Consider the following 26,532-nt stretch of genomic DNA (forward strand, 5'->3'; position numbering starts at 1 on the left):
ATCGTGTTACCATGGAAGCCTGGTGAGCAGGCTGAGGCCAGGAAGAAATATCCCAGCCACTCTCTTCTGCCTTCAGGGCCCTCCTGTGCTTCTCATTGGCTGACCCAAAAGGAAGCCAGAAGGCAGGAAAGCTAGACTGAAGGAGTCTGCCTAGGGCTGGAGGACGGATGATGGTAGGAAATACGGGGTGAAGGCTGACGGGTATAGGATTTTCTTCTGGGATGATAAAATGCTCTAAAATCCTTTTTTTTTTTTTTTTTCCCCCTCCTTTGGCTGCCCTGTGGCATCTGGAGCTCCTGGGCCAGGGATCAGATCCCAGCCACAGTTGCAATCTATGCGGCAATGCTAGATCCTTTAACCCACTGTGCTGGGCCAGGGAGCAAACCTGTGTCCTGGTGCTGTAGAGACACCACCAATCCTGTTGTGCCATAGCGGGAACTCCTGGGTTGTTCTCTTTATTACTGAGTTCTCTGTATGTCCTAGACACAAGTCTCTTATTCAGTGTGAGTTGTAAGTATTTTCTCCCATTCTGCAGGTTGTCTTTTCACTTTTTTTTCTTGCCATGGCCATGGCACATGGAAGTTCCCAGGCCAGGGACTGAACCTATGCCATAGCAGAGAGGGAGAATGAATGCAAGAGGGAGAAAAGGAGATCAACCCGTACAGACCGTAAGTGGTAGAGCAAGATTCAAACTCAGGACTCACTGACTGTAAACCCTGGAGCCTTTCTGCTGCCCAACATGGTAACACACACCCTGCTGGGTCCCACACACCCCTCCACACATGGGAACATCCTCTCAAGTAAAGACCCAAGCTTGGGCCTGAGTTATTCATCCTTCTCTAGCCAGACGTTCCTCTTCCAAAGAGGGTACTGGCTGGAGTTCTTGTAGTGGCGCAGTGGTTAATGAATCCGACTAGGAACAATGGGGTTGCGGGTTCAATCCCTGGCCTTGCTCAGTGAGTTAAGGATCCGGCGTTGCCGTGAGCTGTGGTATAGGTTGCAGACGTGGCTCGGATCTGGTGTTGCTGTGCTGTGGTGTAGGCCGGCAGCTGCAGCTCTGATTGGACCCCTAGCCTGGGAACCTCCATGTGCTGTGGAAGTTGCCCAAGAAATGGCAAAAAGACAAAAAAAAAAAAGAGAAGGTACTGGCTTTTGGTGAGGATGGTGGCACCTGGTGTCCCCAGCCCAGCAGAGAAATGTGAGCCCTTAATTCCAGGCCTGACCTATTTGAGGGCACCTACGATCCCACACTCATGCTCTGCCCCCTGCCAGGAGCCACAGACCCCTTCCCTTAGCCTGGCTGGGGACCTTCTGGCCATCGTTACTCCGGATAGGTTCATCGCTATATTCCTGTGTCTGGCCCGATGCCTGGCACCAAGGAAGCTCCCAGTGATCAGTCAGGGTGGAAACGCAAAGGCTTCTCCAAAGAAGACCTTTTCCTCAGGGACCTGGGTTTTTAGTTCATAGAGTGAGTTTTCCAGAAGCTTCTGTGCCTTCTGTTGCAGATAAAGAATGTTAATATTGGCTTTTTGAGTTGGGCCTCAACAGGAGTTGATGATTCTGTTAAGAAAAATAATATATTCGGGGTGCTGAAAATGTGCTGGGCACTGTAAACGTTTTCATTAGCGTTTCACTGTAAACGCTCTCATTTGTCGAACACCCCAGAATCAGACTCTCTCAGCTGCACCTCATTCCAGTTCTACGCCGGCTGCAAGCAGCTCTGCATAGGTGCATCCCAGCAGCGTCCAGCCTTAGGCTTGGCTAGAAACCTCGCCCATCGTGCTTTGGAGTCTCCCTGTTGTACAGCTCTGGATACCCTCGGGAGCTCACTTGAACACTCATTCATGCCTAACTGGGAGCAGCTAATGCCCTGCGGAACACCCACGTCCATAAATAAGTGCTTCCACTTTCTGGCCTAGCCACTTTCTTCTTCTTCTTTTTTTTTCTTTTAATGTTGTTTTATTTAATTAATTAATTAATTAATTAGTCTTTTGGGCCGCACCTGTGGCATATGGAAGTTCCCAGGCTAGGGTTCAAATCGGAGCTGTAGCCGCTGGCTTATGCCACAGCCACAGCGACTCGGGATCCAAGCTGGGTCTGCGACCTACACCACAACTAATAGCAATGCGGAATCCTTAACCCACTGAGCGAGGCCAGGGATCAAACCCGCGTCCTCATGGATGCTGGTGAAATTCATTAACCACTGAGCCACAGTGGGAACTGCCAATAAAGCAGTCTTATGTCAGCTTTGCATCCTTCCCTATTTTGCCCTCCCCCCTCCGCATTCCTGTTCCCTGGGATCATATTGCAAAATAAACTTGCACTTAAGCCTTTGGTCTCAGGCTCTGCTTTCAGGGAATCCAGGCTAAGACAGTCCTTATAACAATCATGATGGGAGTTCCCGTCGTGGCGCAGTGGTTAATGAATCCGACTAGGAACCATGAGGTTGCGGGTTCGGTCCCTGCCCTTGCTCAGTGGTGTAGGTTGCAGACGCGGCTCGGATCTCGCGTTGCTGTGGCTCTGGCGTAGGCGGGAGACTACAGCTCCGATTGGACCCCTAGCCTGGAAACCTCCATATGCTGCGGGAGTGGTCCAAGAAATAGCAAAAAGACAAAAACAAAACAAAAACAATCACGATGGAGGCACTGTTATTATTCCCACTTCATAAGGGAGGAACCTGAGCCTTAGAAAGGTTCAATAACTTGCTGACGTCATACCGGGGGGAGGGGCAGAGGCACCGAAACCTTTAGGAAGCAAGAAGAGGGTATGAAGTGTTCCTTTCAAGGACTGGGAGACTGGATTTCCCAGGGAATTCAGTAGAATTTCTGACAGTGTTCTGTGTCCACTGAGGTTTGTGGATGGATGTGAAGCGAATCCGAATCCAGTAAGCCAGGTGATAGACTGCTTTTCAGTGACACTCAGGAGCACGGAGGGGCTGGAGCAGGTGCTGCGGGGGTGGGGGTGGGCGGCAAGGGCGAGGGGGTTGGGCAGAGCAGCCAGCAGCTGGGGAGGTGACTAGGGATGGCTGGGGGGCTGGGCTCCTGGGGATGATAAGGAGTGTGGCCCTGGGACCCCAAGGACCTCTCCTTGGATCCAGGCTCTGTGGTTTACACCCAGTGTAACTTTGAGCAGCTCACCTGACTTCTCAGATGCCTCATCTGTAAGATGGGGATTAAGGCACCCTCAGCTGAGGGTTGGGGTAGTGGTTAGTCATCCCATAAGAGAAGCAAGGAGAGCTAACGCCTACGGGCCAGGCTCTGTGCCGGGGGCACTTTCCAGCCCTTAATGTGCTTATAATCCTCACAAACCCTTGGCGGGGGTGGGCTGTTAGAGCTGCAGGTCACAGCTAAGAAAAACTGGCCCCTGAAAGTTAAATGACTGGCCTGAAGAAAGTCAGCAGGAAAGCATCAGGCTCCGGATTGGACCTGGCAGCGCTCCGCAGAGTCTGCCTCGGCCTTTCCTCTGCCCAGCCTCCTGGGGGGCCTGCCTCCTAGCAGGCACCATCTTCCTCAAGCCCGATGGGCACGGAGCTCCCCCTTCCTTGTTCCTTTGCAGGCCAGCTGGCCCTGGCTTTCCTCTGCTCCCGCGAGCCATGCTCCAGGCCAGCTGAGGCCAGTTCCCAGCACCGGCTCACGGCCTCCCCGCCCCCAACTCTTCAGGGACTATTAGGGGCCCACACGCCTGGGGAGAGACTGCTTTCTCTTCAAGGGCTTGGAAAGTGGGCTGGAGGGACCTTTAGTCCCATCCTGGGCTGGGCAGGGTGGGGGCGCTCCGATTTGCCGGCCTTCACGGCTCCAGCTCCATGTTCCTTGGCCTGGGAGCTCGGGGGCCCATCCCCACCTCCCCTGCTCCCCGGCCACTCGGAGCACTTTCCCAGCCCAGCGGACCACGTGACCAGCCCCTCTCACTTCCTCCCTTCGGGCCCCTCAGCCTGCTGAGCCCAGGGCCCTGCCCCCTGCCCAGACTCACCCCCCAGGCCAGGTCTGAGCCCAGGATCAGAAACATGGGTTAGGACCAGTCAGCCAAGGGAGGCATGGCATGTGGGGCCAAGCCTGGGCGTGCTGGGGGTGGATGGCCAGGTGAGCAGAGTCCAGGGAAGAAATATAGAGGCGTCTCTGGAGAAAGGAGGAGGAGCCCCGGAGCCGCAGCTCTTGGTCTTGACCGAGTGCTTAGCCTGTGCCCACCCCTACCCTACCCTACCCTAAATTCTTTAGCTACGTGGTCTCGTGTAATCCTCACTGCAAATCCATAAAACAGCTCTCATGATCCCCGGCTTAAAACAGGGAAACTGAGACACAGGGATGTTTAGAGGCCTAAGGGCACGTGCAACTGGCTGAGCAGGGATTTGAACCCAGCTCGGTTTGCTTCTCCTGTAAACAGGTGAGGAAGGGAAAAAGCTGAACTGGGATCCTCACGGTGATGGAGGAGCCCAGGGGGGCAGGGAGACCAGCTGTCCCAGAGCCCCAGCGTGGTGAACTTGTGTTTTTTTCAGGGTCTCCTTTCAGGATCATGAGCAAGAGACGTCGCCCCCATGGGCTCCCAGCTTCCTGCTCTCCCGGGGCGCTCTCCTGCCCCTCTGAGCCAGAGCTGGGGTCAAGATGGGGCCGGGGCCCTGGGGTCGATGAGGTGCCCATCAGGGAAGCAGGCGCCAAGGGGCAGGATGACAGACACCAGAAGCCCTCCCTGAACAAAGAGCGGGTGGGAGGCGGCCTGGAGCGTCCCCACCCCGCCTCTCCCAGCGCCTGCTGAACCGAGACCACAGACAGAGAGGCGGGGAGAGCATGGCCGGGGCCACGGCCGCTCTGCTGCCCCTCGTCCTGCAGCTCATGGGCCTGGCGCTGGCCCCGGGGATGGGCAGAGGTAAGTCAGGGCGCCTCGGGCTTGGGGTCAGCAGGGTGGGACCTACCTCTGGCTCAGCCAGGTCTGCAGGCGCAGCTGGGGCTGGGGGTTGCCTCCCCAAGGCTGCCTTTGGGTGTGTGCGCCCCTCAGAGCCGCCTGAGTCCTCTCTGTCGGTGGAGGAGCCAGTGTGGTGGGGCAGCCGGGAGGCTAGGGCAGGGGTATGGGGTCCGAGATCGGGACGGGGCTTCCGGCTCTGGCCCCGGGAAGAATTCCTGCAGGCAGCAGTGGGGGAGAGGCCGCCCTGGAATCTGGGAGTCTGAAGTTAATTATTTGTCTTGAGAAAGGGGGAAAAAAAGAAGGCTGGCCATGGGAGCTGACTTTGAGTCTCTGTGTCTGGCTTTCATCCAGAAGGACAGGCAGGAATAGAGGGGTGAGGGCAAGGGCGGGGGAGGGGAGCTGAGGACAGCTCCTCGGGGAGCAATCAGCCTTCGTGCAACAGTCTGGAGCGCTTTCTGCAGGGCTCTCCAGACAAGGGAGCAGCTCTGTCTTCCCTGAGGGTCCCAGAGGACCCCCCAGCTTCTCCCTGACTCCCTTGGGGTGCCCGCTTAAGCAGGCCTGGAGGGAGTGGCCTGAAAGGAGGAATTATTGGGCGGGGGTGTTGTTGAGCTGGAGTGGAGAGCTTAAGATGCTGGGACCCCCTCCTTGGCCGCCCTTCATGGGCTGGGGAGGAAGCTAGTGCAGGAGCCAGGCCAAGACCAAGCGCCATTCCAAGTGACAACACCCTGCCCAAGGGATGGGGTTGGAACATGCGGAAGAGGTATGAGGGTCGGGGTCTTAGAACCCCAGATGCAGGGGCTAGCAGAGTGGCACTTGGACTTGCTACTGGGAACCTTCATAAGTGTGACTTAGAAAGATTGTGCCAGGGAGTGCCCGTCGTGGCACAGTGGTTAACGAATCTGACTAGGAACCATGAGGTTGCAGGTTCAATCCCTGGCTTTGCTCCGTGGGTTAAGGATCTGGCGTTGCCGTGAGCTGTGGTGTAGGTTGCAGATGCGGCTCGGATCCTGCATTGCTGTGGCTCTGGCGTAGGCTGGCAGCTACAGCTCCTATTCGACCCCTAGCCTGGGAACCTCCATATGCTGCAGGAGCGGCCTTAAAAAAGGCAAAAAAAAAAAAAGAAAGAAAGAAAATTAGAAAGATTGTGCCAGGAGTACCAGTTCCTGTCGTGGTACAGCAGAAATAAATCCGACTAGGAACCATGAGGTTGCGGTGGGCATCCCTGGCCTTGCTCAGTGGGTTAAGGATCTGGTATTGCCGTGCTGTAGCTCCAATAGGACCCCTAGCCTGGGAACCTCCATATGCTGCAGGAGCGGCCTTAAAAAAGGCAAAAAAAAAAAAAAAAAGAAAGAAAGAAAATTAGAAAGATTGTGCCAGGAGTACCAGTTCCTGTCGTGGTACAGCAGAAATAAATCCGACTAGGAACCATGAGGTTGCGGTGGGCATCCCTGGCCTTGCTCAGTGGGTTAAGGATCTGGTATTGCCGTGCTGTAGCTCCAATAGGACCCTTAGCCTGGGAACCTCCATATGCCCCGAGTGTGGCCCTAAAAAAGCAAAAAAAAAGGCTGTGCCAGGAAAACGTAAAGCCGGGGAGTCTTTGGCCTCCTGAGTGGGGACAGAGGGGAGGCGAGAGGTGGGGGGTGGGGATGGGTTGGGGGCTGAGACAGGCTGAGACCAGGCTGATGGGGTTTGGGAGGGAGGGGTACACAAGGGGCATCCCAGCCCCAGATTTCTGCCAGGTGGGGATGACATTAACCAAGCCAAGGAACTCAAACTCAGGACAAAGCTGGTCTGGACAAAAGAGGGCAATTTAGGCTTTGGACTAGAATCTCCCTCCCACCTTGGTGGTGGCAGTGGGGGGCTGGGGGAGGGAGGGACATTGTTCCCCTGCTTCAGAGGACTAGTGAGCCCAAGAACCCCTGCTAGCCGCCCAGGCCGGCCTGGCTCAGGAGCTAATGAGCTGTGTCTGTGCAAAGACCCTCCCCTCTCCGTCCTCCCCTTCCTCCCCCCTCTCACCTCCTGCTCCAGAGCCCCTGCTGCCCTCCTCTACCCAGAGGAGGGATGGCGGCTGGGGGGAACCAAGCCCAGCGTCAGACTATCCCCCCACAGCCGCTATCGTCCTGACTGCAGCAGAGGGGCCAGAGTGAGGTGACCATGGCCATTCCCAGCCCCAGACTTGAACTCAAAGCCGGCCCCTCCTAGGACCCAGTGTCAGCTAGAACCCAGGACAGGCCGACTTCATTCTGCCGGTGCCTGGAAAGCTGGAGGAGGCCCTGCCAGCACCTTCCCCAAACCCGTCAAGACATGCAGTCACGACCCACTTCCTGGAGCCCACGCTGTCCACTGCGGGGTCCCCAGGCCCTTCTGCCACCGGCCTGGGAAGAGCGGCAAGGCTTGGGAGTGGGAACAGAGGGAAGAGTTGCCCTCCCTGCACACAGAAGCCGTGCCCCTCTGACAGGGGAAGGCGGGCAGACAGAGGGCAGGGTCTGCTCCCACCAGACCCCGGGCACCTGAAAGAAGCCCTGCTTCCACCTGTTTATCTCCCTCTCCTGCATTTCCACCTGGGATGGCTTGTGGGTCCTTCCAGTGTGAGGTGTCAGCTCCCCAGGCTGCCCCTGGCCAAGTCTCTGACCCGAGTGAGGGTGGATGACCTTGACACATCCCCCATGGCTGGGGACACCTACAGAGTCAGGGCAGGCTGCAGGGAGGCCCTCTGCTCCCCTCCACACCAGGGCCCCCAGGGAGGCAGGGTCCCTGGGGATTGTACCTGCCTGAGGTTCTTTCTACTTGGGAGAGCTGCTTGGGGTCTCTTTTGTCCACCCAGGCTCCCTCCTCCTCCTCCCTGGCTTTCACTCCAGCCCCTCACAGACCGTCTCTCCTTCCCTGGATGGTGGGTAGCAGGTGGACAAGAGTGGGGCACCGGATGCCTCCCCCCTCCCCCGCCCGTGGGAAGACAAGCCCAGGAAACCCTCCGAGCCCCTCACCCATAGGCCTTGCCTGGATTCTTGTGCCTTCAGGGAGTGTTGTCCCCAGGGAGCCCCCAGGTCTTGCTGACAGCCGTGACTACCAGCCACAGGCACCGGCCTACTCCTCAGCCCTGGCCAGGGCCCCCCGGGAGCTGTGGCGCCCCCTGGAGGAGCGGCTGGGAAGGCTGGAGGCTGAGGTGACCCAGCTCAGAGAACAGGTACCATGGAGGCAGTGGGTGGGCCTGGGGCAGGGACCCTGAAATAGAGTTTTGTTTTAAATGCACATGGAAAGGTTCTTATCTGAACAGTTCTGAACATCGGTTCTTTCATACAAATGAAGAACCTCAGGGGATTTGTTTTGTCACTCGGATTTTCATATCTTTTCATGCATTGGGCACATATTACGGAGCATCTACTATATATGAGAAATCATCAAGAGGAGTTCCCATCGTGGTGCAGTGGAAACGAATCCGACTAGGAACCAAGAGGTTTCGGGTTCAATCCCTGGCCTTGCTCAGTGGGTTGAGGATCTGGCGTTGCCGTGAGCTGCGGTGTGGGTCATAGACGCAGCTCGGATCCCACATTGCTGTGGCTGTGGCGTAGGCCATCGGCTACAGCTTCAATTAGACCCCTAGCCTGGGAACCTCCATATGCCATGGGAACAGTCTTAGGAAAGGCAAAAAGATAAAAAGACAAAAAAAAAAGAAATCGTCAAGAAAGTTTCTGGGGGAGCTCCCGATGTGTCTCAACTGCGGTATAGGTTGCAGGGGTGGCTCAGATCCCATGTTGCTGAGGCTGTGGTGTAGGCTGGCAGCTGCAGCTAAAATTAGACCCCCTAGCCTGGGAACCTCCTTATGCCACAGGTGTGGCCCAAAAAAGAAAAGAAAAAAAAAGAAAAATTTTGGATAGATAAAGGTCTTTAATGGTTGGATCATGAGGCCTGGGTCCCATTTTTGTCCAGAGGAGAGGGCAGAGGGCCCCATGCTCCCCTGGGGGCCTGTCCAGACCCTAGGCCACGAGGCTGTTGCAGCTGGACTGGTGGAGCTGGATGCTGCCTGGAGGCGGACCCCTTCTGCTCTGGAAATGTCATTTCCTTCCCATCTTGCCTTGGCTTTCACTGCCCTGAATACTCAAGAGGTGGTGGGGGAAGCCAAACCAGCCCCTCCACCCCCGCCTCTTCCCCCAGAACCAAGTCCTGCAGGGGAGGGTGAGGCAGCTGGAGTCCTGTGAATGCCACCCGGCTTCTCCCCAGTGCTGGGGGCTGGGCCGGGCCTGGCCCGAGGGGGCGCGCTGGGAGCCTGATGCCTGCACAGCCTGCGTCTGCCAGGACGGGGCTGCACGCTGCGACCCCAAGCCCGGCCTGCCCCGCTGCCGTGGTGAGTGCCCCTGGCCTGCCCACCGGCACCACCTCAGGGCCTGGAGGTGGCTCTGAGGGCCTGGAGTGGCAGCACTGTCTCCTCCTCAGGCTGCAGCCACAATGGTCAGACCTACGGCAATGGGGAGACCTTCTCCACAGATGCCTGTACCACCTGCCGCTGCCTGGTGAGTTCCCGTGACCCCCTGGATACCCCACACTCAGCCCCCTCACCTCAGGTACCTGTTGCTGCAGCCTGGTGTGCTGAGAGTTAAGCAGAGGCGTCTGCCTGCCCATCCCCTCAGGCCCTGCCACTGGTGGCCTTCAGCTGATGCTGAATCGTTCTACTTTCTACAATAATTCTTGTCCCCCTGTACCTGCCCCTCCCCTGTGGACCGTCCATGTCCCTGCTCATCCATCTGTCCCTGTCGTCTTCCTGCCTCTTCTCCCCCATCTGGCTCTGTATCCACCTTCTCCGCCTTCCCTTCCTCGCCCTCCACTGAGGGACCCTTGTTTTCCTTCCTAGGACCTCTCCACTCTGAGGAATTTGCTGGCACCTGGGAGAGATGGCTTCTGAGGGGCCAGATTGGCAGGAGAAAATGGGGGTGGGGGGTGTGTCTCTTCTCTGCCCTCGGGCCAAGGGCAGCCCATGGACTCTGAGCAACTCAGCCTCTTGCTCCTCTGGCGGGTCCCAGCCTGGGTGAGGTCTTGGCTCTGGAGACCCTCCCCTGCAGGGTTCCGATGGCAACTTTCCTGCAGGAAGGAGCTGTAACCTGCTCCCAGAAGCCATGCCCAAGGGGACCCTGCCTGGAGCCAGGAGCCTGCTGCCCGCACTGTGAGCCAGGTCAGCCTCCTGCCAGCCCCAGCCCCATCCCCTGCGTGCGCGTGCTGGGGCCCCCAGAGCCTGGCCTGCCAACTGCCATGTGCCCAGAAGTGCCTGCCCAATGGCTCTGGCAGGGGCTAGGCCAGTTCAGAAATGGAGCCCAAGTCAGCAAATGCTGCCTCTGGCCTGGGATTGAGTCATAGGCTCTATATGTTTTCCTCTCCTTCTAATCTAGTGAGAAGATAAATTTATGTAGCTAATAGAATACAAGGTTTAAGAGACAATGGGAGGAGTTCCCATCATGACTCAGTGGTGAACAAATCCAACTAGGAACCATAAGGTTGTGGGTTTGATCCCTGGCCTTGCTCCCTGGGTTAAGGATCCAGTGGCGTTGCCGTGAGCTGTGGTGTAGGTTACAGACATGGCTTGGATCTGGCGTTGCTGTGGCTCTGGTGTAGGCTGGCAGTTACAGCTCCGATTAGACCCTTAGCCTGGGAACCTCCATATGCTGTGGGAGCGGCCCTAGAAAAGGCAAAAAGACAAAAAAAAAGAGAGAGAGAGACAATGGGAGTTCCCATTGTGGCTGAGTGGGTTACAAACCCAACTAGTATCCATGAAGACGCAGGTTCCGTCCCTGGCCTTGCTCAGCGGGTTAAGGATCTGGCGTTGCCATGAGCTGTGGTGTAGGCTGGCAGCTACAGCTCCAATTGGATCCCTAGCCTGGGAACCTCCATATGGCATGGGTGCGGCCCTAAAAAGACAAAACAAACAAACAAAAGAGCCAATGGATGGACTAAGAGAAGGTGTAAAAAAGGGAGTGAGTGGCCGATCATCAGAGGGGAGGCCAGGAGGGCAAGAGAACCCCCACTGCTGCCGACAGGCCGTCAGGAGGGCTCTACAGACAACGGGTCCTCAAGCTGGATCCTCAAGGAAGAGTGAGGTTTCACCAGGAGGAGAGGGGGTCCTCGAGGGCCCTCTGGGCTTGCAAACAGAGTGGGGGGAGGCGTGTTGCAGGAAATCAGTCTGGGAAGACTAGTGGGAAGAGACTGCTGAAAGCCATGCTGTTTGTTCTTCGGTGGACAATGGGCAGCCATTGAAGGCTGAAGAGCTAGCGTATGGCAGGTTCAAAGAGGTGTTTTGGAATATTCATCTGGTATGGGCCAGATGCAGAGGGACTGGTTAGGGGGCTATTATAGCAGTTGCCTAGGCACTGAGCCAGGGAGGGCAGTGGGAGGCAGAAGGAAGGGTGTTTCTAGAGAGTGTGATTGAATCCCACAGAACAGTGGGCTCCAAGCGTGGGAACTTAGGAAGGTCATGGTACAGTGACATGGAGAGAGCCAAGAGGAAGTGAAAGCAGTGGCTCTGCTGGGGGTCGGGGGTGTTACTAGCTCATAGTTAGGAAGATAAGGTGGCCAGGTTTAACAAATAAAAATAAAGGCTGCTCTGTTAAATGCGAATTTTAGATAAATAACACATCTGCTTCAGTATAAGTACGTCCCATGCAATATTTAGGACATACTTATGCTAAAAAACTATGCATTGTTCATCTGAAATTCACATTTCACTGGGCATCTGATATTTTACCTGGCAACCCTACCCCAGGAAGAATGGCAGCTGGTCTTTTGAAAGGTGGGACAGGGGCTCGAGGATCAGTGAGGTCTGGAAATGCAGCTTGAGAGTCTTGTCCACAGATGAGGAGTGAAATCTTGGGAGTTGATGGAGCGCAAAGAAAAGGGACACACACACACACACACAGCTTGTAGGACACCTGGGACCTCAGGGCCACTGCTAGCCCATGTGACATCTTTGGTGAATTTTTAATTTAATTTATTCTTGGCCACCCCATGGCACATGGAGTTCCCAGGCCAGGGATCAAATCTAAGCCGCAGCTATGGCATCACTGGATCCCCAGCCCACTGCGCCAGGCCAGGGATCAAACCTACGTGTCAGTGCTCCCAAGACACCATAGATCCTGTTGCGCCACAGTGGGAACTCTGAATTTTTTTTAATTTTTAAAAAGTACCCGGAGGAGTTCCTGTTGTGGCTCAGTGGGTTACGAACCCAACTAGTATCCATGAGTATGTGGGTTTGATCCCTGGCCTCACTTAGGGGGTTAAGGATCTGATGTTGCCATGAGCTTCGGTGCAGGTCGCAGATGTGGCTTGGGTCTGGCGTTGCTGTGGCTCTGGCGTAGGCCAGCAGCTACAGCTCAGATTCGACCTCTAGCCTAGGAACTTCCATATGCGGTGGATGTGGCCCTAAAAAGCAAAAACAAACAAACAAGAGCACCCTTTCCTGAACACTCACACATGTTGTAAAATGATGAAAATCTACTGATTGTTAGAGTCAGACACTATACTGCCACCTGTTGGAAGGTTGTAGTAAATATACAAATCTCTGATCATCGCCTGAATGGTACCCTTTAAAATTTTTTTGTTTTAATTTAATTTAATTTGTATTTATTTATTTTTTGTCTTTTTTTAGGGCCACACCCAACAGCATATGGAGGTTCCCAGGCTAGGGGTCTAATTGGAGCTGTAGCCGCCAGCCTACATCACAGCCACAGCAACATAGGATCCAAGCCATGTCTGTGAACTATACCACAGCTCACCGCAACGCTGGATCCTTAACCCACTGAGCAAGAACAGGGATCGAACCCGCAACCTTAAGGCTCCTAGACGGATTTGTTAATCACTGAGCCACAATGGGAACTCCAAAAAAAAATTTTTTTAATTTAAGTTGATTTACAACATCGTATTAATTTCTGCTGTAGAGCAAGGTGACTCAGTTATGCATATATATTCCTTTTCATATTCTTTTCCATTATGGTTTATCACAGGATGTTGACTGTATTGCCCTGTGCTGTACAGTAGGACCTGTTGTTTATCCATCCTATGTATAATAGTTTGCCTTTGCTAATCCCAAATTCCTAATTCTTCTCTCCCTGCCTGCCCCCCCACCATTGGCAGCCACAAGCCTGTTCTCTATTCTGTGGAGTCTGTTTTTGTTTCTTAGATATGCTGATTTTAGATTCCATGTATAAGTGATATTATGTGGTATTTGTCTTTCTGTTTCTGACTTTACTCTGTATGATAATCTCTAGATCCATCCATGTTGCTACAGATGGCATTATTTCATTCTTTTCAACGACTAAATAGTATTTCATTTTACACACACACACACACACACACACACACCACATCCTCTTTATCCGTTATTATTATCCATAGACATGTAGGTTTTTTCCTTGTCTTGGCTCTTGTAAATTGTGCTGCTATGAACACAGAGTGATGTGTCTTTTCAAATTATAGCTTAGAGTGGATATATGCCCAGGAGTGGGATTGCTGGACCACATAGCAACTATTTTTAGTTTTTTGAGGAACCTCCATGCTACTTTCCCATAGTGGCTTGATGTCGCACCCTTGCTGGTGTTTTTGCCCATTTTCTGGGTCTCTTACTTGGTGGCCTGGCCCTGATTTTGCAGGCTGCCCTGGAGGCCACAGGGCTGGGGAAACTTGGCAACCAGAGCCTTGTGTCATCTGCAGCTGCCAGGTAAGGGAATCGGAGTCTGCCCGAGCCACTACCCGTGTCCCTACTGCTTGGCATACCCCAGGCTTGTCAGTGCCAAGTCCAATCTGGGGGGCTGGGCAGGGCTGTGGCTGCCCCTCCGGCACTGAGGCCTAGAGCCTGCTAGGCCCGCTAGGCCAGCAGAGAAGCTCAGCCTGGGCAGTGCAGGAGGAGGGCGGGCTCAGTGTCTGCCCCGCAGGCAGGGACCGTGCGGTGCCAGGGGCCCTCATGCTCAGAGCTCAACTGCCTGGAGAGCTACACCCCACCTGGGGAGTGCTGCCCCATCTGCCGGCCAGGTGACCTCCTCCCCTGCCCTGCCCTCCGTCTCCTCAGCCCCAGAGGGGTCTGTACCTACTTGGGGTCGTGCCTTCCCTTGGGTGATGTCCCCCCACCCGGCTCTCTGCTGATCAGCCTGTCATCCTGGCCACCCTCCCCAGGCTGTGAGTATGAGGGGCAGCTGTATGAGGAGGGGGCCAACTTCCCGTCCAGCTCCAACCCTTGTCTCCAGTGCTCCTGCTTGGTGAGCCCACCCCCACCTCTGCCTAGGCCCTGCTCCTCCTGGGATAGCCCTGCCACTCCTTCAGCCACACTCCCACCCTGTGCCCTTCCCTACTCTCTGGGAGCAGGACCCGAAGGCAGTACAGCTGTTGGTGCGTTACAGACGAGCCTGGTTCACTGTGTGCCCATGAAGTGCCTGCCCGTCCCCTGCCCGGAACCAGTCCTGAGGCCTGGGCACTGCTGTCCCACCTGCCAAGGTGAGAGCCCTGCCCCTTTCCTGGTGGCACTCCAAGCGGGGCCATGACGTGATTTCTGGAGCCCCTGGCGCTGGCCTCTGACCTGGTTCTGGCAGTGGGGGAGCCATGCCTGGCCACACCTGCTCCAGAAAGCCTGAGCTGGGATTCTGCCCTTGTCTAACTTCGTGGCTGTGAGCCTCGGAGGGAGTTACTCCGTCCCTCAGTTCCCCGTTTGTAAGATGTGGATGATGGTATTCTATACCTTAGTAGATATTGACTATTTGCTTTGTGCGGAGAAGATATAAGGTGAGCCCTCGAGGCAGAGCACTAGAGGGTGACCCTGAGTCACACGCCAGCACTCAAATCCTGCAAAGGCAGGATTAGATTACGCACCAGGTACCTCGGAAACTCAGTGGAAGGAGAGCCAAGCCAGCCTGGGCACAGAAGGGAAAGCGTCTTGGAGGTGGCGCGTCTGGAGCGAACCTCAAGGTTAAGAGCAGTTAGTTAGGTGAAGGGCGGAGCTGGCAGAGGGATCCCAGGGACGGAAGTGGGAGGTGGGTGTGTGTTTGGGAAGGCGCGGGGCAATGGCCAAAGCCTACAGTGAGAGGTGGGAGGGGCCAGAGCGGGTGGGCGTGGCCACGCTGGGTCCAGCAGAGCCCAGAAGGGCCGGCTAAGGTGCTTGGGCCTTATCCTGTCTCGGGTGCCGGGAGGCAGGGGCGAGGGGCCTAGGCAGAGGCAGGATCTGGTCTGGTTTAGGGTCAGAGGAGAGCCATGTGGAGGAGGGGTCAGATCGACTCCCTCCAGGCCTCCTCTCCGCCCATCTCCCCCCTGCCCAAGGCTGCACGGAAGGTGGTTCTCACCAGGAGCATGGCCAAGAGTGGACCACACCTGGGGACCCCTGCCGGATCTGCCAGTGCCTGGTGAGCCCCGATGCTGCTCCCAGGCTGCCCCCACCCCTCCCCGACCCCGCGCCCATCATATCCGCTCCTTCATTCCACTGAACACGTCCCAAAGGCGCTGTGTGGGGCAGAGATGGAGGACACCTAATCCTGGACGCCGTGAGGCCAGGCAAAGGCTTCTACCCTCTGTGTGTCCATTCTGAGCCCTGTAGGTGGGCAACAGGGGTTTGTGAACCAAACTCAAGCAGCTTCAGGCCGTAGGAGGAGTGAGTCCGAACAGGATGTGACAGGGGGCACCTGCTCCAGAGAGGGAGAAACACAGTGGACTTGAGACATCTTAGAACCATGCTGTCTGATCAGGAGCCACTACATGGGGACACTGAGCCCTTGCAATGTGGCCATCTGGGGTTGGTAGTTGCAAACTCTATCATTCGGAGTGGATAAGCAATGGGATTCTGCTGTATAGCACAGAGAACTGTATCTAATCACTTGTGATGGAACATGATGGAGGATAATGTGAGAAAAGAATGTATGTTTATGTATAACTGGGTCACTTTGCTGTATCATAGAAATTGACAGAACAATGTAAACCAACTGTAAAAAAAAAGAAAGAAATGTGGCTTGTTTGTGGCTTGTTTGAGATGGGGTCTAAGTGTAGAACATACACTAGATTTCAGACTTAGCAGGAAAGAAAGGAATGCAAACTATCTCATTAACACTTCATGTTGACTACATGTTGAAATAACATTTTGGGTATATTGGTTTGAGTGGAACATAATATTAAAATTTAGTTCCATCTGTTTTTTTAGGTTTTGGAATTTGACTACTAGAGAAGTTAAAATGACAGATGTGGCTCGTGCTATGTTTCTCACAGGCAGCACAGATCTAGAAAATCTTCGTGGGGTGGAGGTGGTGTGTACTTAGGTCTTAAGGGGCAAGTAGGATTGAGGAGGGAGAGATGGAGAAGGACACTGTGGATACTATAGACTGAGTGTCTGTGTGTCCCCCAAATGCAAATGTTGAAATCCTAACCCCCAAAGTGATGGTATTAGGAAGTGGGGGCCTTTGGGGTGATTAGGTCATGAGGGTGGAGCCCTCCTGAGTGGGATTAGTGCCCTGATAAAGGAGGCCCCGGAGAGCTCTCTTGCCCCCTTCCACCATGTGGGCACACAAGCCATTAATGAACCAGGATTGGGACTTTCACCAGACCGTGAGACACCTTGCACCATGATCTTGGACTTCCCAGCCTTCAGAACTGTGAGAACTAAATTTTTGTTGTTTATAAGCCACCCAGTCTATGGGATGTTATTGCAGTAGCCTGAATGGGCTGAGACCCCAGGTGTAGGGAGGAGTCAAGGCAAAGCCTGGAGGAGAAAGGTAGGGACATGGAGGCCCAGGGTCCAGGCAGGGCGCATGTCCAGGAGGGCAGTGGTTCACGGGAGCTGAGGCCAGAGCCACAGAGCTTCCTGACGCTTTGCCAAGGACTAAGGACTCCACGGTGAAGGCCATGGGGCACCCAGTGCCTTGGCAGCCATGTGCTTCCCCTCCCCCATTCATCTTGACACCCCCGCACCCCCCACCTGTGAGCAGACTCACTGGCTGCCCAGACACTTAGGGGCTGGAGGTATTGAGCTCAGGTGTAGGTATGAACTCCAGGGATGGGTCTGTCTGGGAAGGACCATGGGAAGGAGCAGCAGCTACCATTCGTCAGCTGCTAGCTTTCAGAGGTAGCGGCCAAGCATGTACTTATCCCCATAACAAGGCTATGAGGACAGGACTATTATTGTCTCTCTCTCTTTTTTTTAATTAAAAAATATTTTAGGGCCACACCTGCAGCATGTGGAAGTTCCCAGGCTAGGGGTTGAATCAGAGCTACAGTTGCTGGTCTATGCCACAGCCACAGTAACGCCAGATCTGAGCCTCATCTGTGACCTATACCACCGCTCACGGCAACACCAGATCCTTAACCCACTGAGTGAGGCCAGGAATTGAACCCGCATCCTCATGGATACTAGTCGGGTTCTTAAGCCACTGAGCCACAGTGGGAACTCCTGTCTCTCTCTCTCTCTCTTTTTTTTTAAATGAGTAAATTGAGGCCTAGGGACATTAAGTGACATGCTAAGTTATACATGTTTATTAGTTTCTAGGGCTGCTGTAAAAAAAAAAAAAAATTACCCCAAACAGAGTGGCTTAAACAACAGAAATGAATTATCTCATAGTTCTGGAGGAAGAAGTCCAAGAGTGAGAGGTCAGCAGGGCTGGTCCCTCCTGAGGGCTGTCAGGGAGCATCTGTTCCAGGAGCTCTGGTGGGTGCCTGGCCATCCTTGGCATCCTTTGGCCTCTGCCAACATCTTCGCCTGTTGCTCTTCCTGTGTGAGTGTGTGTGTCCATGTCCAAATTTCCTCTTTTCACAAGGACACCAGTCATTGCATTAAGCCTGACCTCATCTGCTATGAGCCTATTTAAAGGTCACGCCCTGAGGTACTGCAGGTCAGGACTTCAGCATAAGGATTTGAACGGGGACACAACCCATCACATCTCATAAGTGTATGGGACTTATTCGATGGGACTCAAATGCTGTTTCTGCCACTTGCTGAGCTCTGACGGCCATCCCTCCCCCCACCCACTCTGCCCCTCTACCAGGAAGGCCACATCCGGTGCCGCCAGCACGAATGTGCCAGCCTATGCCCGTACCCTGCCCGGCCCCTCCCGGGCACCTGCTGCCCCGTGTGTGATGGTGAGTCAGGGGGTGGGGCCTGGAGGGGCTCGGAAAGCCTCCCACGAAGGCCAGCACATGGGGTGGTAGGGGGCCCTGAAGAGGGGTTAAAGCACCCTCTTCCCAACAGGCTGCTTCCTAAACGGGCGGGAGTACCGCAGCGGGGAGCCCGTGGGCTCTGGGGACCCCTGCTTGCACTGCCGTTGTGCCGTGAGTGTGGCTGCCTGCCTGGCAGGGAGGGCCTGGCTTCTGGGCCTGCCTCTCCCGTGCTGACCAGGTCCTGTTGGCAGAATGGGAGTGTCCAGTGTGAGCCTCTGCCCTGCCCAGCCACGCCCTGCAGATACCCAGGCAGGATCCCTGGGAAGTGCTGCCCAGTCTGTGATGGTGAGTGGGGGGCTCCCATCACCGGGGAGGAGGGGCAGACACTGCCCCAAGAGAGGTTCCAGGTCTGGGGGGAGGGAGTTGCTTCCACTGTTCCTCCAGGAAGCCCCCTTGAACTAAAGTACCGGGGAAACTATTTCTGAACCTCCGCACGGTCACCCCAGGTGAGGGTGAGGGATGGGTCCTCACCTTGCCTCATGGCACACGGGGCACTGTGGCCAGCCCTTGCTCCGGGGGGTCGGGGAGGCCGGCCAAGTGGAAGACACACACGGTGACTGTCCTTTGTCGGGGTTGGGGGTGGATGCCTCGGGTGCCATGAGGCTTCCCCGTCGGCCTCCAGCCCTGTCTCCCAGTCCCTCTGTCATCCTGTCCAGGCTGTGAGTACCAGGGACACCAGTATCAGAGCCAGGAGACCTTCAGACTCCAAGAGAGTGGCCGATGTGTCCACTGCACCTGTCAGGTAGGCAGGCCCGCCGTCTCACGGCCCAGACCTGTCTCGTCCCTGGAGGGCCTCTCACCCAGCCTCCCTCCTAGGCCGGCGAGGTCTCCTGTGAGGAGCAGGAGTGCCCAGTGGCCCCCTGTGCCCTGCCTGACTCTGGCCCTCAGCTCTGCCCAGGTGTGTGTGTTGGAGGGGGGGACATCAGGAAAGGGTGCTGTGTCCGGGGGCTAGAGATGGAGGAGTTCTCCTTCACAGGGGGGGCAGGGGGGTGCTGGGGAGTCCACCGGCCATTCCCGAGTGTGTTCAGAGGCTGCCATGGGGGTGGCAAAGCCAGGGAGGGGCCTGGGAAGGGTGCTGTGGTGTGCGAAGGACAGGGATGGGTGGAAGTGTCTGGGTTGCCATGGTGACAGCCTCTCCTTGCGTAGCCTGCGTGCTTGATGGCGAGGAGTTTGCCGAGGGGGTCCAGTGGGAGCCTGATGGTCAGCCCTGCATGGCCTGCTCCTGTCAGGCTGGGGTGCCCATGTGCAGGGCTTTGCTCTGCTCCCCAGCCCCCTGCCAGCACCCTACCCGGCCCCTTGGTGAGTACCCCGCCCTGATCTAGCTTTCTTCCCCTGCTCTGCCCAGCCCACCCTGACTGGCTGGGCTCTGATCCACTTGCCCCACCCAGGCGCCTGCTGCCCCAGCTGTGAGAGCTGCACCTACCATGGCCAAGTATATGCCAATGGGCAGAACTTCACAGATGCAGATCGTCCTTGCCACGCGTGCCGCTGCGAGGTACCACCCCGGGGCTTGCCGCTGCCCTGCTGAGCCCCTCCTCCCGGGACCCACCCCCATTGCCCTTTTACCCGCTCCCAGGATGGGACCGTCACGTGCTCCTTGGTCAACTGCCCTCCCACAACCTGTGCCAGGCCCCAGAGAGGACCCGGCCAGTGCTGCCCCAGGTGCCCAGGTATGTGCTTGCTGCACCTGTCTGGTGGCGGGAGTGGGGGGTGGTGGCTAGATCCTGCCACTCCATGGCCCCATGGGCCCAGTGCCTACCTTAGAAAGCAACGGCCTTCTGAGTTGCTTTCAATGTGACCCAGCTTGGCACTCTCCGGAACTGGCAGGGTGTGGGTGGGAGAGGGTAGAGGTCAGTGTGTCCCTTCCTGTTACTGCAACACCCTCCCCGCCTCCGACACTTCCTCTTCCACCGCCTCCACCGCCCAGACACATACCTACCTGTGTGCCACTGGTGCTCGCAACCAATGTTCAGGTTTTCTACTGGAGAGATGGGGAGCTGGGATGCTGGGGGCCCTGCACCGAGAGTGGGCAGGGCAAGTCGCACAAACACGGGCACACACATGCATGAGCCCTTTAGCTCTTCAACCTCAGGGGCACACACATCTGCCTGAGGGTAAAGGGACCAAATGCTCACGTGTGCACGTGCACACACACACGCATATGCTCAGAGAGATACATATGCTCGTCTCCCTCCATGGGGACAGCTTCCAAGTGGCACATCTGCAGTGGCTCTGGACTCAAGGGCAAAGGGGCTGTCAGCCTGCTCCTTGCACTCTTGGTCTTTGCCCCAACCACCTACCCCCACTGCCCAGACTGTGTCCTGGAGAAACAAGTGTTTGTGGATGGGGAGCGCTTCTCCCACCCCCGAGACCCCTGCCAGGAATGCCAGTGTCAGGAAGGCCAGGCCCACTGTCAACCTCGGGTCTGCCCCACGGCCTCCTGTGCCCACCCTCTGCCTGGTCTCTGTTGCCAGCACAACTGCAATGGTGAGGTGAACGGGAGGGTGGGGGATCCTCGGGATGGCTTGGCCCTGTCCCTAGGCACTAGGGCTGGGAGGGTGGCATGCCCTGGGGAAGGGGGCAGGGGAGGGCCTCTCCCCAGCCGATAGCTGCCCCTCTCCCCCAGGCTGTGCCTTTGGTGGGAAGGAGTACCCCAGTGGAGCAGACTTCCCCCACCCCTCTGACCCCTGCCGCCTGTGTCGCTGTCTGGTGAGTCTGCCACCTGGACGGGAGGAAGAGTCCAGGGGCGGAGGGGTGGGACTTTGGGAGACCGGGAGAGGTCCACCGAGGCAGGGGTGGGAAGGGGTGGCCTGGCCTGGTCCATCGGTCTGTCTGCAGAGTGGCAATGTGCAGTGCCTGGCCCGCCGCTGCCCGCCCTTGCTGTGTCCAGAGCCAGCCATGCTGCCAGGAAAGTGCTGCCCGCAGTGCCCGGGTAGGAGCTGCACCCCCCATCACTCCTCCAGGGGACCCCTCTGCAGCCTCTCCCCCGCCCCGCTGACCCTGATGAATGCTCTCTGGCTTCAGCCACCCCTTCCAGCTGCCCTCGGCCCGGGAGCAAGGTCCCTGCCCACCACCAGGAGCACTTCTCCCCACCCGACGACCCCTGCCGCCTCTGCCTCTGCCTGGATGGCTCTGTGTCCTGCCAGCGGCTGCCCTGCCCACCTGTGCCCTGCACCCACCCACGCCAAGGGCCCTGCTGCCCCTCCTGCGACGGTAACGCCCTTCCCTGTCTTGGCTGTACCTTCTCCATCTCCGCCACCACTACCTCCACCTCCTCCCCAGAGCCTCGCCTTCTGGGTCTGCCTCTTACTCTGAGTCCACCTTTCTCTAGCCCCAGGTGGAGTGCCACCCCCTTCCTCCTGGCCCGCCCCTCCCATGTTGGGGTTCTCACTAAGAAAGTGGGGGTGCCCACCCAGTCTGCAGGGCCTGGGAGGTTGTGTGCCTGGTGCACGGCCTCCAGGGCCCCCCAGCCTCTCCCCTGCCCTTTAGGCTGCCGGTACCAGGGGAAGGAGTTCACCAGTGGGGAGCGCTTCCCTTCGCCCACTGCCAGGTGCCACGTCTGTCTCTGCTGGGAGGGTAGTGTCCGCTGCGAGCCCAGGGCCTGTGCCCCTGCACAGTGCCCCTTCCCTGCTAGGGGTGACTGCTGTCCTACCTGTGATGGTGAGGGGCAGGGATGTTGGGGGGGCGGTGGGGGGGGGAGGCTGGTTAGTGTCACCTTCGCTGCCCTGGCGTAGGTCCAGCATATTTATTACTGTAAGAAAAAGCCCTGGACCAAAGCCTGGGTTTTCTCCTGCCTCTGATGCTATTTGCCTGTGTGACATTGGACAAGTTCTAAAACCTCTCTGGGCTGAATGTTTTTTCAATTAAAAAAGTATATAATATAAATATATATTTTTAGGAGTTCCCATTAGCCACACCTCCGATTAGACCCCTAGCCTGGGAGCCTCCATATGCTGCGGGAGCGGCCCTAGAAAAGGCAAAAAAAAAAAAAAAAAGAAGGCTTTTTAAAGAGCAGTTTTAGTTTCACAGCAAAATTGAGAGGCAGATACAGAGATTTCTCATAGACCCGCTGCCTCCACACATACAGAACCTTCCATTATCAACGCCCGCATCAGAGGGGTGCTTTGGTTTCAAGTGATGAACCTACATTGATACGTCATTATCATCATTAAAAAAAAAAAAAAATGAAGGTCAGCTAGTGTCAGAGAGCTACCAGGGGCAGGCTGCCTCCCTCCTGGGACCTCTCCCTCCTTGATTGATCAGAGGCCTTGAAAGAGCTTTGGAAAGGGGGTACCTTGGGTCCTCGCCACCGGTGTCATCTAGAGTGATTCCCAGCTTTTCTCGGGTTGGGAGCATTGGGGCCTCCTGGCGGGACAGTGGCCTGCTGTGTGTTTAACTCTAGGAACAGATGCCGCGGGGGTTTTCCCTGTAGACTGGGCAGGGAGCTTCTTTGCAGGCCCAAGGGGAGAATGTTTGTCCTTCAGCCAATCCAACCTCCCCTCCCCCAGACTCCTTTGCCCACCAGCCCCCAGCTGGAGCTCTCCCCTCTTCCAGGGTTTTGAGGTCTCGCACTCAGGCCAGGCACAAGCTCGGGGACAAGGACTGATCTCTCCCCTCTCCTGTCTGCCCTGCCCGCCCTGTCTCTCTCAAAGGCTGTGAGTACCTGGGGGAGTCCTACCTGAGCAGCCAGGAGTTCCCAGATCCCCGAGAGCCCTGCAGTTGGTGCACCTGCCTTGGGGGCTTCGTGACCTGTGGCCGCCGGCCCTGTGAGCCTCTGGGCTGCAGCCATCCACTCACCCTGCCTGGGCACTGTTGCCCAACCTGCCAGGGTAGACCTGCCCTCCCACGGCACCTCCCAACTCCCCAGCCTCCCCTGCACCCAGAGCCACGTGGCCTGGCCACCATCACCCTTCCCCTGAGACAGCCACCCCCACCCTGTGTTTCCCTCGGGGTCCTCATCCCCCGCCCCCTACCCATGCCCTCCTCTCTGTCCCTGCTGTCCCCTCATGCTGTTCTCGCCCAGTGGCTGCCCTTGTGCTGCCAGACCTTCCTGCTTTTCAGCTGTCTCCCTGCCTTCCTCGAATGCCACATCAGCAGACTCAGCACTGTTCAGTGGCTTCCACTGCCCTTGAGTCAGCCCCCACGAGGAGAGGCTTCCTGAGCCCACCCTCCCCAGCCCAGCCCTGTCTCACCCTCGTGCCCAGCGTGCCCATCCCTCTCATCGTCCTCCGTCTGTGATCCCTCCCCCACCCTCCCCCGCTTCATGCACACAAATCTCATCACCCCCTGTCTGGCTGAAGTCTTTCGGCCCGTCCCTCACCTTCCCAGCCACTCATGCTCCCTTTCTGACTTCTTAGGTAAGCCTCAGTAAAGGATCCCAGGCTCGGCTGTGCGTGTGCGTGTGTGTGTGTGTGTGTGTGTGTGTGTGTGTAGGGGGGCAGGGGAGGCCCCACTGACGGCGGTTCTACCATTGCACTCCCTGCTCCGCCAGGATGCCTCTATCATGGGGTCACCGCTGCCTCCGGAGAGACCCTTCCTGACCCACTTGACCCCACCTGCTCCCTCTGCACCTGCCAGGTGAGGCAGCCCTTTGGGAGCTTGGGAACCCTTCAGCGTTTGATCTTCCTCTCTGGCCAGAAAGAGGTTGTTGCCTCCAGGCGGTTCTCGTGGGCACACGCTGCCTGGGCCATCCGTGAGGACAGGCTTGGGTTTGGCTCTTCTGGGCTGAGGGAGGGGGTTTGCCCCCTGCCCCCAGCAGCAGGCTCGGCAGGGACACCTCATGATGGGGCCGAGTCTAACCTGGCTTAAGGGTGTGATGACATGGGGGCCGGGAAGTGGCAGCATGGCCTCTTCTCTCCCCCAGGAAGGTTCCATGAGCTGCCGGAAGAAGCCGTGTCCTCCAGCTCTCTGCCCGCATCCCTCTCCAGGCCCCTGCTTCTGCCCCGTTTGCCACAGTGAGCCTGCCCGCCCAGCCCCCATGCACTTTCCCGCCCCTCTGCCCTCCCTTTCTGCCAGGCCTGAGGTTGGACTGGGCAAGGTGGCACAGCCCCCACCCAGGACACGTGTCGTCCACAGGCTGCCTCTCTCACGGCCAGGAGCACCAGGACGGGGAGGCGTTTGAGGGGCCCCCAGGCAGCTGTGAGCGGTGTCGCTGTCAGGTGCGGGAGGGAGGCGGCCCAGGGGTGGAGCGAGGCTGGGGACTCCCGGCCTAGGGAGCAAGTGGCTGACCCCGAGTCCCCTGCAGGCCGGCCAGGTCAGCTGTGTGCGGCTGCCCTGCCCGCCCCTGCCCTGCCCGCTCCAGGTGACAGAGCAGGGGAGCTGCTGTCCCCGCTGCAGAGGTACGCCTGGCCCCTGGCCTGTGGGGTGCCGGGCCCCACATCCCTGCATCTGCGCCACCTCCCCCCCCTCAGCCCTCCTCCAGCCTTCCCACCTCCCTGTCCACCCCTCGGGCCCTCCCACCCCTCGCCCTCCGGCTCCCGCCTCTGCCCACCTTCAGCTCTTCAGCTCAGCCCCCCACCTGCCCACACCATCTCCCCTTCTAGGTGCTTCTTGGAATCGCCTCAAAGCTGCCCTGTTCCTAACCAAACCCCATTCATAACGATAATGCCGATAATTAACTTTTATTGAGCATGTAGCATCTGTGCCAGACCCCGCTAAGCACCTTACACATACGTCATTTTTATTATAGTTGATTTACAATGTTCTGACAATTTCTGCTGTAGAGCAAAGTGACCCACTTACACATACACATACATTCTTCTCCTAAGATCGTCCATCGAGTTCGATCGCAAGTGATAGACAGAGCTCCCTGTATGTAACAGCAGGATCACATGGCTTATCCACTCCAAATGCAATAGTTTGCCTCTACTAAGCCCCAACTCCCAGTCCATCCCACTCCCTCCCCCTCCCCCTTGGCCACCACAAGTCTATTCTCCATGTCCATGAATTTGTTTCTGTTCTATAGATAGGTTCGTATGTGCCATATTTTATCTTTTTTGTCTTTTTAGGGCTGCACCCATGGCATATGGAGGTTTCCAGGCTAGAGGTCCAATTGGAGCTGTAGCCACCATCCTACACCACAGCCACAGCAACTCAGGATCTGAGCTGCTTCTGTGAGCTCCACCACAGTTCATGGCTGGATCTGGAACCCACTGAGCAAGGCCAGGGATCGAACCTGTGTCTTCATAGATGCCAGTCAGGGTTCGCTAACTGTTGAGCCACAGCGGGAACTCCATTTGTGCCACATATAAGTGACATCATATGTCATTTAATCCACACAGTGATCTCATCAGATTGGCACTGTTCTTATTCCCATTTTACAGATAAGAGAACAAGGTACAGAGAGATAACATAACTTACCTATAATCACTTAGCCAGCAGGTAGCGGAGTCAAGGTTTGCATCTAGGCCACTTGCCTTCAGAATAGAGGTCTTTCTTTTCTCTCTCTCTCTCTCTCTCTTTTTTTTTTTTTGTCTTTTTAGGGCCGCACCCATGGCATATGGAGGTTCCCAGGCTAGGGTTCCAATCAGAGCTACAGCTGCCAACCCACACCACAGCCACAGCAACATGGGACCTAAGCGGGGTCTGCAACCTACACCACAACTCATGGCAAAGCCAGATCCTTAGCCCACTGAGCAAAGCCAGGGATCGAACCTGCATCCTCATGGATACTAGTTGGGTCCACTAACTACTGAGCCACGCTGGGAACTCCTAGAATAGGGAACTTTCTTAACCTCTGTGGGCCCTTGCTGCATACACTGCCCAGCATGGTGTAAGAACCTTCAGCCTCTCCTTGTCCTGGGAGGTAGGCGGGACAGGTGTAAAATCCCTATTTAACCAAAGAGGAAGACAGAGGCTCAGAGAGACTGAGTTTCCTTGGGCACATGGTTCATGAGGGAGCCTTTCATTCAACCCACGGGCATCCATTACACGGCCACTGCATGCCAGGGGCTGGCGCAGGCACTGGGTCCAGCAAGCAAGCAGACAAAGGACGGGATTAGACCCCTCAACCCAGTGTCTTTCCCCTCCACCACAGACAGGAGTTCTGCCCCAGGCCACCTCTCCGCCTGCAGAGCCCGCTCTGGCACCCATGTGTCCTGCTGACCTCCCGGGGTGGGGTTTGGGGCAGATGCGCAGAATCCACTCAGAGCTCATCCCTCCACCTGGGCCACAGGCTGCTTGGTTCGAGGGGAGGAGCACCCTGAAGGCAGTAGCTGGGAGCCCCCCGACAGCCCCTGCTCCTCCTGCATGTGTCACGAGGGAGTCGTCACCTGCGCCCGCATCCAGTGCGTCACCTCCTGTGCCCAGCCCCGCCAGGGGCCCAGTGACTGCTGCCCTCGATGCTCTGGTACTGGGAGCCTGGGGGAGGGGAGAGGAAGCTGCAGGGAGGCAGCGGCTGGTCAGCCTCTCCCTGCCACTGTCCTGGGCTGGGTGGCAGAGGTGGCTGTTTCAGGAGAAGTGGCCCCCACTGTACATATC

At 56.8% G+C, this 26,532-nt stretch overlaps 1 protein-coding gene across 1 annotated transcript in view; it reads left to right on the forward strand.

Moving 5' to 3' along the window:
* Nucleotides 1-26,532, forward strand: part of KCP (kielin cysteine rich BMP regulator) — a 52,479-nt gene that overhangs the window by 17,285 nt on the left and 8,662 nt on the right. The window contains exons 2-29 of the mRNA XM_047763117.1: nucleotides 4,493-4,860; nucleotides 6,925-7,039; nucleotides 7,555-8,080; nucleotides 9,049-9,238; nucleotides 9,328-9,404; nucleotides 9,976-10,060; nucleotides 14,044-14,126; nucleotides 14,268-14,361; nucleotides 15,178-15,260; nucleotides 17,883-17,976; nucleotides 18,086-18,165; nucleotides 18,246-18,339; nucleotides 18,711-18,796; nucleotides 18,871-18,952; nucleotides 19,201-19,353; nucleotides 19,443-19,549; nucleotides 19,631-19,724; nucleotides 20,368-20,541; nucleotides 20,681-20,763; nucleotides 20,893-20,986; nucleotides 21,079-21,267; nucleotides 21,544-21,714; nucleotides 22,707-22,883; nucleotides 23,546-23,631; nucleotides 23,918-24,008; nucleotides 24,130-24,212; nucleotides 24,299-24,392; nucleotides 26,228-26,401. Of these exons, the coding sequence (XP_047619073.1) occupies nucleotides 4,782-4,860; nucleotides 6,925-7,039; nucleotides 7,555-8,080; nucleotides 9,049-9,238; nucleotides 9,328-9,404; nucleotides 9,976-10,060; nucleotides 14,044-14,126; nucleotides 14,268-14,361; nucleotides 15,178-15,260; nucleotides 17,883-17,976; nucleotides 18,086-18,165; nucleotides 18,246-18,339; nucleotides 18,711-18,796; nucleotides 18,871-18,952; nucleotides 19,201-19,353; nucleotides 19,443-19,549; nucleotides 19,631-19,724; nucleotides 20,368-20,541; nucleotides 20,681-20,763; nucleotides 20,893-20,986; nucleotides 21,079-21,267; nucleotides 21,544-21,714; nucleotides 22,707-22,883; nucleotides 23,546-23,631; nucleotides 23,918-24,008; nucleotides 24,130-24,212; nucleotides 24,299-24,392; nucleotides 26,228-26,401 (3,538 nt within the window). The 5' untranslated portion in view covers nucleotides 4,493-4,781. The remainder of the gene's footprint in view (nucleotides 1-4,492; nucleotides 4,861-6,924; nucleotides 7,040-7,554; nucleotides 8,081-9,048; nucleotides 9,239-9,327; nucleotides 9,405-9,975; nucleotides 10,061-14,043; nucleotides 14,127-14,267; nucleotides 14,362-15,177; nucleotides 15,261-17,882; nucleotides 17,977-18,085; nucleotides 18,166-18,245; nucleotides 18,340-18,710; nucleotides 18,797-18,870; nucleotides 18,953-19,200; nucleotides 19,354-19,442; nucleotides 19,550-19,630; nucleotides 19,725-20,367; nucleotides 20,542-20,680; nucleotides 20,764-20,892; nucleotides 20,987-21,078; nucleotides 21,268-21,543; nucleotides 21,715-22,706; nucleotides 22,884-23,545; nucleotides 23,632-23,917; nucleotides 24,009-24,129; nucleotides 24,213-24,298; nucleotides 24,393-26,227; nucleotides 26,402-26,532) is intronic.

This window comes from Phacochoerus africanus, chromosome 16, assembly GCF_016906955.1.
Source record: "Phacochoerus africanus isolate WHEZ1 chromosome 16, ROS_Pafr_v1, whole genome shotgun sequence".
Taxonomy (NCBI): domain Eukaryota; kingdom Metazoa; phylum Chordata; class Mammalia; order Artiodactyla; family Suidae; genus Phacochoerus; species Phacochoerus africanus.